The sequence below is a fragment of the Buceros rhinoceros genome, unplaced genomic scaffold (genome assembly GCF_000710305.1).
Source record: "Buceros rhinoceros silvestris isolate BGI_N320 unplaced genomic scaffold, ASM71030v1 scaffold10089, whole genome shotgun sequence".
NCBI classification, from domain to species: Eukaryota; Metazoa; Chordata; class Aves; order Bucerotiformes; family Bucerotidae; genus Buceros; species Buceros rhinoceros.
In genome coordinates, this window is record NW_010433304.1 from 11,182 (window position 1) to 26,006 (window position 14,825).

The 14,825-nt window shown below is 38.9% G+C and overlaps 1 protein-coding gene across 1 annotated transcript in view; it reads right to left on the reverse strand.

Annotated features, from left to right (window-relative positions):
- Positions 1-2,324: 2,324 nt before the first annotated feature.
- LOC104500416 (amyloid beta A4 precursor protein-binding family B member 2-like) overlaps positions 2,325-14,825 on the reverse strand; it is a gene marked incomplete at its 3' end in the record, with an annotated part of 42,486 nt that continues 29,985 nt past the window's right edge. The window contains exons 3-6 of the mRNA XM_010144058.1: positions 8,099-8,304; positions 3,001-3,063; positions 2,495-2,580; positions 2,325-2,385 (exon numbers count right to left, since the gene is read on the reverse strand). Of these exons, the coding sequence (XP_010142360.1) occupies positions 2,325-2,385; positions 2,495-2,580; positions 3,001-3,063; positions 8,099-8,304 (416 nt within the window). The remainder of the gene's footprint in view (positions 2,386-2,494; positions 2,581-3,000; positions 3,064-8,098; positions 8,305-14,825) is intronic.

Consider the following 14,825-nt stretch of genomic DNA (forward strand, 5'->3'; position numbering starts at 1 on the left):
CTGCACGAATCACTTTTCTTAAAAGCACTGCATTAATTATATGACACACTTTTCCCAAGAATGATGTTTTTGCAGTACTATAATCTTTGCAGAAGTTGACAGACTCTGGCAGAAAACAACTACTTCAGCCTTCCACAAGGTGGCATGGTTCCCTTTGCTGAAAGACAGCATTACTCAGTGCCACTGAGGAAATTTATTTTTTTTCCCAAATGTACTGGCCACTGTCATAAATAAGTTTAAAAAGATTTAAGAACTCTAAAATATCTCTAGCATTTTAACAAATTCTTCCAATAGAGAGTTTAATGAGTTAAAGCTTCCTTTTCTTATGTTGACATGAAGAAAACATATCTGTGATGGATGCCACGCAAAAGCAGGCTTCAGTCAAATACTGTTAAGGCATGTCATGTGGCAGAGGAAAGCCTAGAGGGGCTAAAAATATAAACTCACTTCCAAGTCTCAGGTCATCAGTTGCAAGCTCTATCAGACTTCTTTCAGTCTTGCAGTATTTTGGGTAAAATGGGCTAGCAAGGAATCCACATACCACACCCCTTCCTATCCGTGTGAGAACTAAAGATTCCAGAGCATTTTCCACAGGTGAAGATTTTGCCTGCTTTTTCTGGACCACTTCCCATCCCTGTGAGGTACAGCCATGCAGCAGCTGCTTGTCCTGTCCTCGAGACAGATGCACTGAATAGCTCTACCCACAGTTTCTCCTGCAGCAAAGCAACATCAGCACTGCTGAGCTTCACCTGCAGGACCACGTACACACACAACACCATCCTCACAGGCAGTGACAGGTAACAGGTAAGGTGATTTGACTCTAATGATTTTAAAAAAGCCCACGCTCCAACATGTATAGTTTCTCCTCTATTTCTTGTCTTGCTCCTCAGTCACTGCTGTGAATGTTTCAGTGCTCAGTTTGCCCGTCTAAGCACCAGCAGCATGGTTTTGCATAATCAGGAGAAACAAAACCAGCTGTGATAGACAAAAGAGGACAATCTTTTGGCATTGAACCATGTGGTTATCAGTTCTATAAATTTTAAATTTTTCACAGCAAGCCAGAGAGGGAAGGGAGATGATGACACGCGAGTTATTCATCCACACAAATATTGCTGTGGTTTTCATGCAGGAAGGGCTCCTAATGCAAAAAAAAAGGAAGGGCTCCTTGTGCAAATCATCTGGTAAAGAGCCAGATATACCAAAATACTGCCTCCCCACAATGCTTTCCATACCATAAGGCTTATCATGAAAGGAACAGCTTTTTGATTCTGAGGACTGCTACCTAATGCTCATCACTCCTGCAGCTCCACTTACTGTGCTCAGAATTTAGTGCTTGTCATTGTAACGAGCACATCTGACACCCTTACATTTTAACAGCCAGCCTGCCAAGCAAAACACATTTATTCACATCTGATTTAAACATTACAAGCCAAATAATCATGATGACAAAGAAGTTTAAGTACTCTGATCGGTCTGTTTTCTCTCCTAAAATATATCATTAATGTTATGATAATTATTAACTCTGTCACTTTCTTCCTGCATTTAAGCAGCTTCTGATCCTGTCATTCACTGCAGGTGTATGGCAATGCCAAAAACCTTATTACTTGGATTTCCAATTATAGACACTCACACACATCATTAAAAAATGCATGCAAGCACTAGGCAAAACTATCAACAAGACAAATCCGGAGACATGTATACAAGCATTCAAAACCTCAAAAACCTTCGATTACAACAGTAAAGGCTCAGATTTAATTATGGTATTTCTTTCACATAATGGTGTCATTTTTCTCTATGAATTTTATCCTCAAACTGGACTCCATTCTCTGTTTGAAAATACAAAGCTCCTTGCACTAAAAATTAACTTCCTTGTTACTAGCTGCAAGTTCAAGCAGCCACATAAACAAGGAAGAGTACTTAAAAAAGGGATAAACTCGACAATAAAGAGCAAATTCTGACACTGAATGCCCCAGGAGGCTATCCAGCCATGACAAACAACAGAGCCTTCTCTCAGTCAGGCCAGAAAAATCACTTAATTGTGTAAAGGGTCAGTTATCACAGCTGGACAGTAGAATCTTGAACTGTAACATTCAATTTCTTGGCTTATGTGATTTAATAATAAGACACACTTTCCTGACCAAACTGAACGAAGTTTTAAATCTAAAAATTCCTTTGATGGGATTAGTCTTGCATGGTCAATCTACATTGTGTCAAAAGGAGGAGTACAGTTAATTTCAAAACTTAGGGGACATTCTGCACCTTGCAGGTTATGTTTACAATTGCAAATTTTTAACTCTTATCCCACTGTGGATATTCTTACAGACCTTGGCTTCTGGATCACTGTTGATGCTACAAGAATCATCGTCATCAGACTGTGGCCCATTTCTATTACAGGAAAAAAAAAAGACAAAATCAATTTTTAAATCATACAACGATTCCAGCACAGTACAATATGGAGCTGGTCATTCCTCAGAGACTTCCGAAGTCACTGTACCTGAGCTTCAAAGAGGCATAGCGTAACGTTGCTCCTTCAAACTCTTTCAGACTTGGGTCTGGGTTCACAGTGGCTGCATGCAGATCCTAGAGATAAAGGTAGTGCTATTAGTGCAGTATTAAGTGCTACTAATTAAGTACACCACCATGTTCTTTCTTATTTCAAAGGGAAATTAAATCCTCCCTGCAAAGAAGCAATAGTATTTCTGGCTGAAGTTGAAAAGAGGCATGCATATATTCTCAAGCTGCATTTCATTCAGTGCAGGCATCTTATTCGTTACATCATGGCAGTTGCCCTGCTAGTTTAGACTGAACCATTCCAAGTGGAAAGATCAGAAAAGGCAGCATGTTTGTGAGCTAGACATCCCTAGCAGTACCCCCATTCACTTTGGCCTAGGTTATGAATGACATTAATGGAAAAATAAAAGGGGAAAAAAACCAGCCACTGCCATGCAAAAAACCAAAGGTAATAGAATTAAAGGTTCTAAAATCTGACAATATACTTGCCTTCCAAATGTCACTATTAATCTTTCCCCCATTCAGTACAGCAAAATCACTCCATGGCTGTTTCTAGACACATAATTATTCACACAGGAAGAAGCACATTGATAAAAAAAAAAAGAAAAAAGAAAAAAACACAAGACACTGTTGTTAGCATTGATATTTACAGGATGGGTTAGGGAACAGATCACCTCAAACTTCAACTAATTACTCCACTGTACCATGGCATTTGGAAGAAAGCAGAGAGAAGACATGCCTCTAACAGTTACTTACCAAAACAAATGATTGAAACAGGGAAAGTTAATATAAATTAGGAACAGACAATGAAATTACTCTTTAACTATGATCTTAAAAGCAAGCAAAATGAATCTGAATATGAATGTTGGCCACAGCTGCTACAGCCTTTGATAAACAGTAATTAAGAAGAAACATTAGGATTTCCATTTGATTGGCACTTTTGTTAAAAGACCCTAATGCTACTGGATCTAGAAATACTGGAAGACAACAAGGATAAAACACATAGAAGGTAAAAATAAAATATTCCCAGAAAGAAAGCACAAGAAAAGGATAGTGAAGGGAAGAAGCATTATTAAGGAGCGCAGAGAAATTTCTTGCTGAAAAAGTAGTTTTGTAAAGTCTAGCAATTTTTTTAAAAAATTGAACAAAATAAGAAAAAAACCTCAAACAAATCTCACACCCTCTCATTTACCATTCATGTTTCTCAAAATTTCCAGAGGCATTCACTGGTACAATCAAGCAAGTAGCACTACATTTAGGACTACAGCAACCTGAGGTTCATCCTTCTCTATAAAGCCTGGGAGGAGCAGCTGATGTTGGAGTTGCCCCTCTCCTCTTCCCCACAAGGACAGAGGTACCACAGTCCTGAACAAGAGCCAGATGGGACAGGAGATTTGGCTGCTGAGAGACTCAGAAGCACCTCTTTGTAGCTCCACCAAATCAGGTATTCCTGTAAGTAGTTGCCCTTTTAAGGTGAGCTCTCCCAGGCTGTCCAGCTCAGCCCCAAGACGAAGTGGTATCTATTAATATAGCCCAATGTATTAATTCGCAGGGAGGAACTCTCACCTCAAGAAGTGTTCTCAGTACACCCCCGCTGAAGAAATTATTTGTGAGAAACAAACCCCAGGAGTAACACTTCCCTAACATGCCTCTGAATTAATTGAGTTATTAGCTTTTCCTACTAAGCTTCTCCTCTTTAAATATTAGGTGCTAGTGGTTATGTTACCTACAGAAGAACTTCTAGAGGTGATCCAGGCCTAAGATGAGACAGGCTATAAGACAACACAACTATCATCACCAAATTTTGCCATGATCTTGAAGTTCTTGCTGAAAATCAAACCTTATGGAATTTTCTCTGCATAGGAAATGGGAAAGAGGCAGCAAAATTTCTAAAATTTGGAAGAGCACATTACAAAAGAAAGGGATTCACAAAAGAAGTCACTTGGCAACACAGAGAAGGAAAGAGCAGTCTAAAACTAAGTCAAATTTAATCAGCTGTGTAAGACCAAAACACATTTTTATGCTTTCTAGGGGAACATAGGGAAGGAATGTTCCAGGTTATTTGTATTTAGCATTTATTAGCATTTTTGTTAAATCTGCAGGATTTTCACATAAGGTTAAACCATAACTGCTTTGGATTGAAATTCACTGATTATCTTATGAACGAAAAATTGCTTTGCAGGCTGTGCAAAAGACATTTTCACATTTTTTTTCCTTTTTAACCCCCCTTTTGCCATTTGTATATGTTACAACATCATTCCTCCCTACCTTTTTTTTTCTGATTCTCAGTTCAATAATAGTAAAGTAACTGCTTTTCTTTATACCCAGAGTAATCTTCAACATGAAAATAGCTGACTTGATCTGTTCTTTGTTGACTGCCCTCAGCTGTGAGCCACATTCTACCAAACGAAGCAAAGCTTCCGTATATCACATCATTTAAGAGACAGGGACATAAAATGATTAAAAAAAAAAAAGGAGGAAACAGACAAAGGGTGAAAAGGCATTCTCAAAAACAACAAAAAAAAGTGTTTCTAACTTTTGAGTTTTGACAAACTCAAAAGCTGGAAGAGCCCAATTAAACTCATCTCAAGACTAGCACATGATACTTCACAGGCAAATGTGATAAAGATAAAAGTTTTTTTTTTTTTTTTCGACTCACGGAAGCCTATCGGGACAGATATGAAATCCTACCCATGCCAGTCTTCAATCCTTGATTATACTCTTTCATCTGCCTAAAACCTATATATTCCCCAACCTTTTCAGAAGACAGCAGTACAAATTCCAGCACGTGGGAATGAACTAATGAACTAAACCAGCCCTCCCAAATCACATTGTCTCGGAGCACAGGCTTTCACACAGCAATGAGGGAACCAGTAGTACACAGCTCACACGTGGTCCAGCTTCGAGCTGGAAGCTGTCCACCACAACTGCTGCTGCCAGTGGTGGCGCTGGGATACAGGCATGTGGAAGCCCCTATTCTAGACTTAATTTCACATCTTTCGTGAAGTGACAGACTGACCGTATCACAGATGCCTAGGATAATCCTTCACAGGGACGGAGAGGGGCAACACCTGGGGTAGGCTGCAGTGCAGTGAACAGACTAAAATCAATATCGCCTGCAAGTGACCTGGAGATGATTAGGTCCTGGTAAGCATTGATTGCTGAGAGATGAAAAACCGAAGATTCATAGTAGCTGACACTGTTAAATCTATATTACAAATTATTTCGCTGCCTACCTCTTTCTCTTCAACCCACACCACGGTTTATTTCCCTCTTACTGCTCAGAACCAGCTGAATCCCAAAGGATTATTTCTTCAGCTCCCTCTTAATAAAGCTCAACATCTGTGGTTTCAAGAAATGTAAGACCTAGAATTTCCCATTACAGCTCCAGCTACAGGCCTTCTTTATAGCAGTTTCAGAATTTGGCAGTGTGCAAAGTCCCGAGCCCAATTCATACTCTTGTTTTGAACTTCATTACTGTAAGTCTGCTGGTACTGTACTGCAATGCTATCTTAATAACCACCGAGTCAAAAAAAATCAGTATTGTTTCAGTAACAGTATGTAAGATGCTTATCAATGAACGCAGAAACCTTCAAGAGACAAACGCTTTTGTCTACACCTCCAATTAACTACACAATATCATACTAATACAAATTTTTGAAACTTGCTTATTTTCTGTATCATCTTTTACACTACAATATATGGTCTTTATGCTGCCACAAAACTGTATAAGCATAAATCTTAGCTGGATTAAATTTCTTGCTGAATTGGAACTGCCATATCAAAACCTAGATGAGCCTACAATGTACTCACATGCATGGCATTTTAGGAGGACTCTTCAAATGTCTTACTTAATACATCTGCATGATCTTAAAATCTACGCTGTTATAATTCATACATTTCATTTTCTCTATGAGGAGAATTAATGATCATTGTTCATAATCACAAACTAGTCTTCATTTAAAGCAAGCCAAATTGTGAAAGGTTAAAAGTACATCACCCACATTACTAGCAGGTCTGAAATTTTCATTGTAAAGACAATTTAAACACAGGTAGAAAAATATTTGAATTACATATATGTATTTTCCCTCTGCAATTTACCAACCATATTGATTTTTTCACAAGAGGCGTTTTGCAAGAGACTTCTATAACTTAGTAATTAAAGCCCCATTCACCATATTTTAGAGAAAGAAAAACACTTAATGGTGAAGCTATATTCCTCACGTGTACATTACAGGAATTTCTACTGGAAGTACGTGCAGCACTTTCCATTCATTATTTCTGGATTTTTTTTCTTGTTTTCTACCTGAATGACAACAATTGCTGTTCTTTCTCCATGAACCCTCTCAGAAACAATTTCCAGCATGCTTGGTGAACAGTACATCCCACGAGAGCTTGACTGATGTAAAATATAACTGAAATGTTGTGGTCAAGTTTGCAAACCTTATGAGTAGCATTTAGGAACGTGTGGGAGCAATATTTCTAAAACAACAAACAAGAATGTACATGTTTAAGCCTGTACAGGACAAAATTTTCAGGATCAACATGGTCGTACACACTTGAATGTCCTTAACTCCTCTTAGTTTTCATTTAAGTTTTTTGGTGCATATTATTAACAAAATCCAGAACAGAAGAAATATGTCTAAATACGTTTTAAAAGATAACTAAGTAAAAATTAAGGATTGCCTGATCCAAAACTTGATTTCATAAAACTGTGGACCTTGTTCTGAAGTTAGTATGAAAAAGAATCTCAGAACAATTTGATTTTATATTAGTATTTCATTGCACAGAAGTCTTCCCAGCATACTAAAACAAAGTGATTACATTTTTTGAAGCATGCTCTTCTTGCGGCAAATTTATGTAATTTTTCTACTTATATGACACCAATCCACCCTATGGATTGTGCCTGAAAGGATTCTTTTAAAAGACGGTATAACATACTGCTCTTTCACCATATGTGGAAGAGACAATGCATTTCATTCTGTTTCAAGCTAAAGACTGACTGCAACATGGTGATCCACTTGTGCAGATATTTTTTACTGACAGGATTTTAAGAGACTTATACTTCAGAATACTTCACATTTCTTTAACAGAAACTACCCTGTAAAGGAGTTAGTGTCTTAAATGAAGACTCATATGGTCTTTGTGTGATACTCCTAACAAGCGAACCAAAAAGAACAAAGATGCAAAGAGCCCAGCCACAAGACTGCTATAAAGTGCAAAAATTGTATGTATCCTGTTTCCTTACAATGCAGCAGCGCTTCAGTGCCTGCTACTGAACTGCAGCAGGTTCACATTCATCAGGCGCTAATTTATCATCTGCCTAATTTATCGAGACATGTCTGATTTCATCCTACGCATCCAAAGCGTAGGATGCTTCATGAAGCACAGCCATTACAAAACGCACACAGAAAGTAGATACTTACGACACATTATCAACAAATAGCTACACTTCGGGATATTATCAGGCCCCATATTCTAAAGCTCAGTTTAGCTAACTCACAAACCTGCAAAAAGTTATTTCAATTCAAAAAGTTATTCCAATTTTCTTTACATATGCAGCCCACAAGAAGACACTGTATGTTACCTCAGTTTCGGGAGTAGGAGATGGAGTAATGGAACCAAGCGATCCTTTTCGTGAGCCCTGGAGATCTGTTGGGATGGACATGGGACGTTGCCATTGAGTTGTTCCTGTTGGTATGTGCCAGTAGTAGATCCCAGCGACATCATTGATTTTTTTCCAGCCAGGTGGTAAATCTGGGTCTGTCTGAAATGACTGATCACTCCATATATCTGCTGGGAACAGGGCCAGGGCAGGGGGGTTGGGGAAAGAAAAGAAAATGGATCAAAGTTACTAAGACTTGAACAGTTCTTCCGTGTCTGCCTCTGATGCAAGTGATGGTACCGCTGTCATAGAGTTCCTGTGTAAATGAACAGCAGAAAAAAACACTGAATTACTGAGGCTCAAAGGAAGCTGACAAAGCCACATTTGACTCAGCCTATAATGAGAGGGAAGAAAATACACTACTTTCCAAAGAGCTGTTCTAATAAGGCAGCTATCTAACACTGGAGCTAGATACACTAGCTCTTCTAATAAGGTTTAGATTCAAGTACGTTAAATCACAGCATATAAAGAAATATTTGGAGTTGTGGTGTACTCTATCCTCTTCATCACAGAACCGTCCCTTCTCAGTGCATGCTAGCAGAGCATATATTTCTGCTAATCAAAGTCAGCTTATCAAAACTGAAAACCCCACAGGCCAAACAACCCACACTGGGTTTACTTACCACATCTAAAATACTGCTTGTTCAAAACAATGGGAACAAAACAAATGAGCATTCATTTTGCACACACCCCATATTGTTTTCAACCAGTTTTATAATAGGATAGGAAAATAATACCGAAAACACATCCATGGTGCCAACAAAGATGAAATACTGGCTCTCTGACAAACCTCCTCCTAACTTAAGAACGCACCAGCAATTCATATAACAACTTGAGACAGTCCCAGATTTACCTGAGATTATAGATACCTGTAAGAGATCTCACTGGGCAGAGGCATCACCTACGTGCAAACCAGCTGCATCCCAGTGGGGCCAGTTACTTTCTTCTGGTTACATGCTTTCCAGAGGCTGGGAAGGGAGTCAGGGCTCTTCTAAACTTCCCAGCTAAACTGCTTTAGTAGTATCATTATGGTATGTACTATTAGCCAGTTGCTATGATCAACACCAAGGATCACCAAGCTGAAGGGAGAAAAAAGTAACCTCCCAGACTGACATTTCTACCACCACTTGAGCAGACGTGATTAAGGGGGGCAGCACCACACTGAACTGAACTAGCAAGAAATAATAAAAAAAAAATCCCCGAGAATGAGAAGCATCACACCAATGAGCCATGGCTCATCTAGTCTGGCAACTTGTTTCCAGCCTTCAGATACAGTGCTCAAAACACCTTCAGGATGACAGGTGAATAACCTGTTGTTATTCTGCTGCTCTTAATCTCTTTTTTGAATTAAAAGTTTGTTAAGTCTCAAGCCTCTTAATGGGTGTTTTATCATGGTTGCTTATTTCTGAAGTCTCTCATTTCTACTACTCACATTTATGCACATACACACAAATGGCAGATAACTTGAAATAACTCTTACACTCCACGGCACAAACCAGACTGCTTCTTCCCCAGAGCCACTTAAGTTACTTATTTACCACTCGAGGATTAATCTGAGCAAATTCTACAGTATGAAAAACCAGACAGTACCATTACACTTAAATTCAATAATGAGCCTCATCCACAGCCCAGTACCTGAAATAAGAAACATTCATATAATCAGTTATAGAAATTCCCAAACATTCTAAACACCGGCTTCTAAATGTCCCTCATTGTAGCCTCTACTGCATTCAAGTACACAGTTCCTGACTCCAAGTTCTTACTTGTTTTAAAGCCCATTCATCTCCCATCTTGCCCGTTTTTGTTTTCCAACTGAACAACTTAGCCAAACTCTTCTCAATCATATAAAAGGAAAATAAGGGCAAAACACCTACAATAATTCAAACGCATCATGCAAAAAGTGACATGTAAAGATCAAATGTCTAAACATCACACTGACGTATGTGTGGCAACACCTGCAAGTCCAGATACACATAAGGTTAAATAACTGGTTCATAAAACTCCAAAATACCACAGTTACGTCAGCATTCATAAAACTTACATATTGGGCCTTTCAATGCATGCTGGAACAGGAAAATACTAAGCCTTTATCATGCAAAGAGGCAAAGCTTCAGATCAGCTCAGATTCATACAGTTCACAGTATTCTTTTCACTTTAAGATAGGCACCGCTTCTGTGCTTGTTATACAAGTATATGCACGTATACATCTAATCAAATGAACAGTTAGCAAAGTGTTACGCTATGGCTGCATTAAATTACTCCTTTCAAACCAATTAGCCAAAGGCGCAGAGGAACCAACATACCGTTATTTACCGTTGTAACGACATGCAGTATCAGGAAGACCTAAACAGAAATGACTTTGAAGTAAAAGCAGACAAAACTCACAGCAGAAAGAAAATTGTTAACCCAGAGACTTAAAACAACAATATTTCTCCAACATTTTCTACATTTAGTAGAAATTATTTTGTATGTGAATAAATACCTGCAAGGAAATCACGTAAAATTGCTGGGAGCACCCTGGGATAAGAAAATATCACTTAGTCGAGTAACATTAATTTATTTCAAAAACTTATCCATTAGCAAAAATAAATACACCAAAATATGTCCACATATGCTCAGGGATAAAATAGGAATTAAATTCTAGATTTTTTTTTTCCAATGAGTACAGCTCAGGACTTTCAAAGAGCTGCATTTTCCACGCAGAACTACTACAATTTATGTCTGTACGTGAGATGCATGTTGCTGGTGTCCGGGTACTCCCTGCACAGAGGTACTGACCTCAGACCACCTGAGAAACATGGCTGAACAGGACAGCCAGACTGCATGTGTTCATACTGAAACACCATTCCTCATGTTAGCGATGCAAACCAACCCAAAAAAGAAAAGTGAAATATGTGTGTTTCCCAGTCTGTTTGCAAACACATCTCAGGATCGAACTGACTGGCAGGGATAGCCTTTTCACAAGCTGTGATTTCCTACTGGCATGAACTGGAAAACCTCTGTAAGGCGCTGACATTTCTAACAGATGAAAGCAGTCGGTGTGCAAGTCAAAGGTAATGAAGCATCACAATAGATACTAGCACAAGAAAGATAAAAAAGCAAGAGTCAACGTACAAAATCTGACTGGACAGATGAAGGCACTTATGGCATCAAGACCTACTAGGGGACACCAATAGCTTTTCTTTATTTGAATATGGAATTACAAGTAGAAAATAATTTTCCTCTGAATTTGAAAGACCCCATTCAATGGCATGACACTGAGCCAAAGCATACAATTTTTTTTTTTTTTTGCACAGGCCACTGTAAGAATGGTCCTTTATCAGGGCAGTGTTTGGTGCCCAGAAAAAAATGAAGGCACCACACTGATACATATGTCCTGTTGTGTTCAGGCCTTTTCAATCCCAGTCTTCTTGTAGAAGGGAAAGTGACAGCCACAAGACAACTGTGAAAAGAAGCTGGTATCTGTACCTCAATCCAGTTCTGTCTACACGGCATCAAACAACTTCCATGAAACAAATCCAAGAGAAAACATCAGACTTCTTCATCTGAAACTGAGAACTCCTCTTATGTCTATAAGGTTTTAGAGATAAAAAAAAATTACATGAAAATGGATCCCTCTGGTCTGTGGATGACTAAATCCGTCATGCTTCTTCAGTGGCAGATGATTTATGGTGATCAGGAACTCTTCTTCAATTCCCTCCCATTCATCCCCAGGAGGTGAAGTTCTATCTGGCATCTCTTGTCCTTTTCCATGCTCTTCTTTACTGATTTGTTGATGAAAGGTCAATGAACCAGGACCACATCATTGCTTATAAAGTTTCTGGGTTTGAAAGTATTATTGCTCTGATGAAAAAGCAGGGCTTACTACAGAAATTTAGAGTATGATTCACAAAAAGAACGTATCCTTTTGTATTGGGCTGGTTTACCTACCATGTGCATTACAGTAAACCATGATCCCCTGAAAGACTATACTGTAAGACATTTCTTGTATAAAATGCATTAAGCAACCGGAGAAAGAAAAACCATACTGACCTAGAATAAAAGAGGTGCTGTAGCTAAGCTGCATGAGAAAGCAGACACTGGGTTTCTTTAAGAAACTTGGATTCATATTATCTGTATAACTTGCCTTTCTACAGCAAGAAAGAGTCAAATTCTTATTTAGCAGAAAGACTATTTTAAGACGAAACCAATTCAAAACTCTGCACAGGACTGAGGTGTATCTTTACCCAGGTATCACACAGATTCACACAGCACTGTGGACCACTGAAAGACATTTCTTTTTCTGGAGAAAGACCTTATTGAACAGGTTGGCTCTGCTGCCTGCACGCACTGCAGAGATGAGTTCTGAAGTCAACCTTCATCATCACAGAGACTGGGCAGCCAGCTTGCTTTCTATCCTTGTCCAAACACAGGGTGCACGACAGCCATCACTAGCAAGGGAGGCCAGCTCTCATCCCAGATCTGCATACGCTGGCATGGACATGCCAGCAAGTACTCATCAACAAGCTGCTACCTGGAAATATGCTTAAGGCAAGTCTGAGCTGTCACCATCCGATTTCTGAAAGAGCACCGCCAGGTTAACGTCAACACCATTAGAAGTTCACAGCCGGTCTTCTGCAGGCAGATTCATGTGAAAGCACAGGTCGCTAAGAGAGGACAGGTATTTCAGATATTTTTCAGCTGGAGTTTTGTCTCACTAAAGACAGATGATTAAAGCCTTGTCCATCCAGGGCAAGATCCCTAAGCAGGCCATTCATGAGGATGTTATTAAAGGCCAATTCTGGCAAAAAAAAAAAAGTAAGAGAGACTTCATTTTTCACTAAAATGAAAGATTACATAAAAACAGGAAAGATATGATTTAAGAAAAGAAGTCAACTTCATGTGTTGAAAACTAAAAAAACCAGAGTAGACTTAACTGGGCTTTCCTGCCTCTACCACCTTCCTGTACCAGGACTTGACAAGTCCCTTGAGAAATCAGATCTTTCTTCCTTGCATCTTGCTTTGAGTTGGCCCCATACTTCCTCCTTGCAGGATCCAACGTGGTGGGGCACAAGGCTGCTCCCCAAAAACCTGTGGCACTGGTCTCTGCAGAACTCAAGAGAGTGCAATCTGCTTGTTGTACCCCACCACTAAGCCTCCGCGTCCTCTCTTCAGAGACTCAGCAACACAGCGATGATAGAAATGTTTTAAAAAAATAGGAAAATTAGGAAAAAAAGAAATAATCGTAAGTAAGGGCCGAAAGGCAGGGCAGCACCCTTACAATGCCTTAATTCCCCCTTTTAAAACCAAACTGGGAATTTACGTTAGTCATTTCTTTTTAAAAATAAAGAGAAAGAACTGACTTATGAAAACCAGTAAGGCTTCAGAAAAGTAACTAAGAGATTAATTTTTCCTTAAAAAAGGTATAAATAGTCATTTTAATTTTTAATAAATGTACAAAGGAGTAAACAGTCTGAAGAGATTCCTACTTGCTGAAATTGTCTGAAATTCACTCAGAAATAAAAGCTGGTGTCTGAATTTGTCTGAATGGCTGAAACACAGATAGAGCCCATAATAGAAAAAAAAAAAAAACCCAAACAAATACAGCCTTCATCCCAATATCATTATAACTGAGGACAGCAGCTAAAACTTCAAAACTACTGGGAAAATCAAGTCTGTTGCACAAAATGAAACTATTAATTCATTCAGTCTTTTGAAAAAACTAGCAACAGAGATGTCACTCCACAAAACCATAAACACAGTCATATTGGTAATTCTGGCTAGGAGAGCTTTGCGAACACATTTTGTATCCTCAAGACGACGGGGAAAAGCCCATATAACATAATATATTGCTGTTTGGAACTCCCTTCTCCAAGCGTCAGCCTCTGCCAATTACTGATACAGAGCAGTGATAAATTCTCTGCTGTAGCTATGGTTCACAGACACTGAGCCTAGTATAATCAGAAATTTTAGTAATTACATTTTTATTTCAAGGTAAAATTATTTTACTGTCTGAGGCTGATCTAGGAAACTGTTACAATATTGAAAAGAGATGGTAAGAAACAATATAAATAATTCACTGAAGAGCACGTTTAATTGGTGACCAAGCTCTCTGGCAAAACTAGTATTTTTATCACTTATTTTATTGCTGTTTCAGGGGAAAGGATAGAAAAAAAATTGCTGCCATTACGAATCACTCTTTAGCCCTTGTTCCATTACATAGGAATTAAAACTACAGCATTCAGCAGCATCTTTCAGAGCAGACAAACTTGTGCAGTAAATGGAGACCATTTATTTTTCCATCATTTTGCAATGCCACAAATTGTTCTGTCGCAACAGATATCCTGTGCAAGGCAAGGTCAACACTCGCCAAGCACAGGTCATTATTGGTGGCATCTCAACAGATGCTACCACGCTAAATGCAGCGCAGCTTTCCAGCTGCCGTTCCAACTACATCATCACTGTTCTCTGCTGATGTAATCTGTGGATATTTCATTATTAGAGAAACTCCATGCCGTGAAGCTGAAGCAGCTTCTAACTAGTTCAGGCTTTCTTCTGCAAACACAGCTAGAAATCCCTTTCGCTGAAGACAAAAGGCAGTCACTTAGAAACAAATACAGATGGAAAGAGAATGGCAGGAGCTCTGGAGGCACTTTCTGAAAGAGCAGGA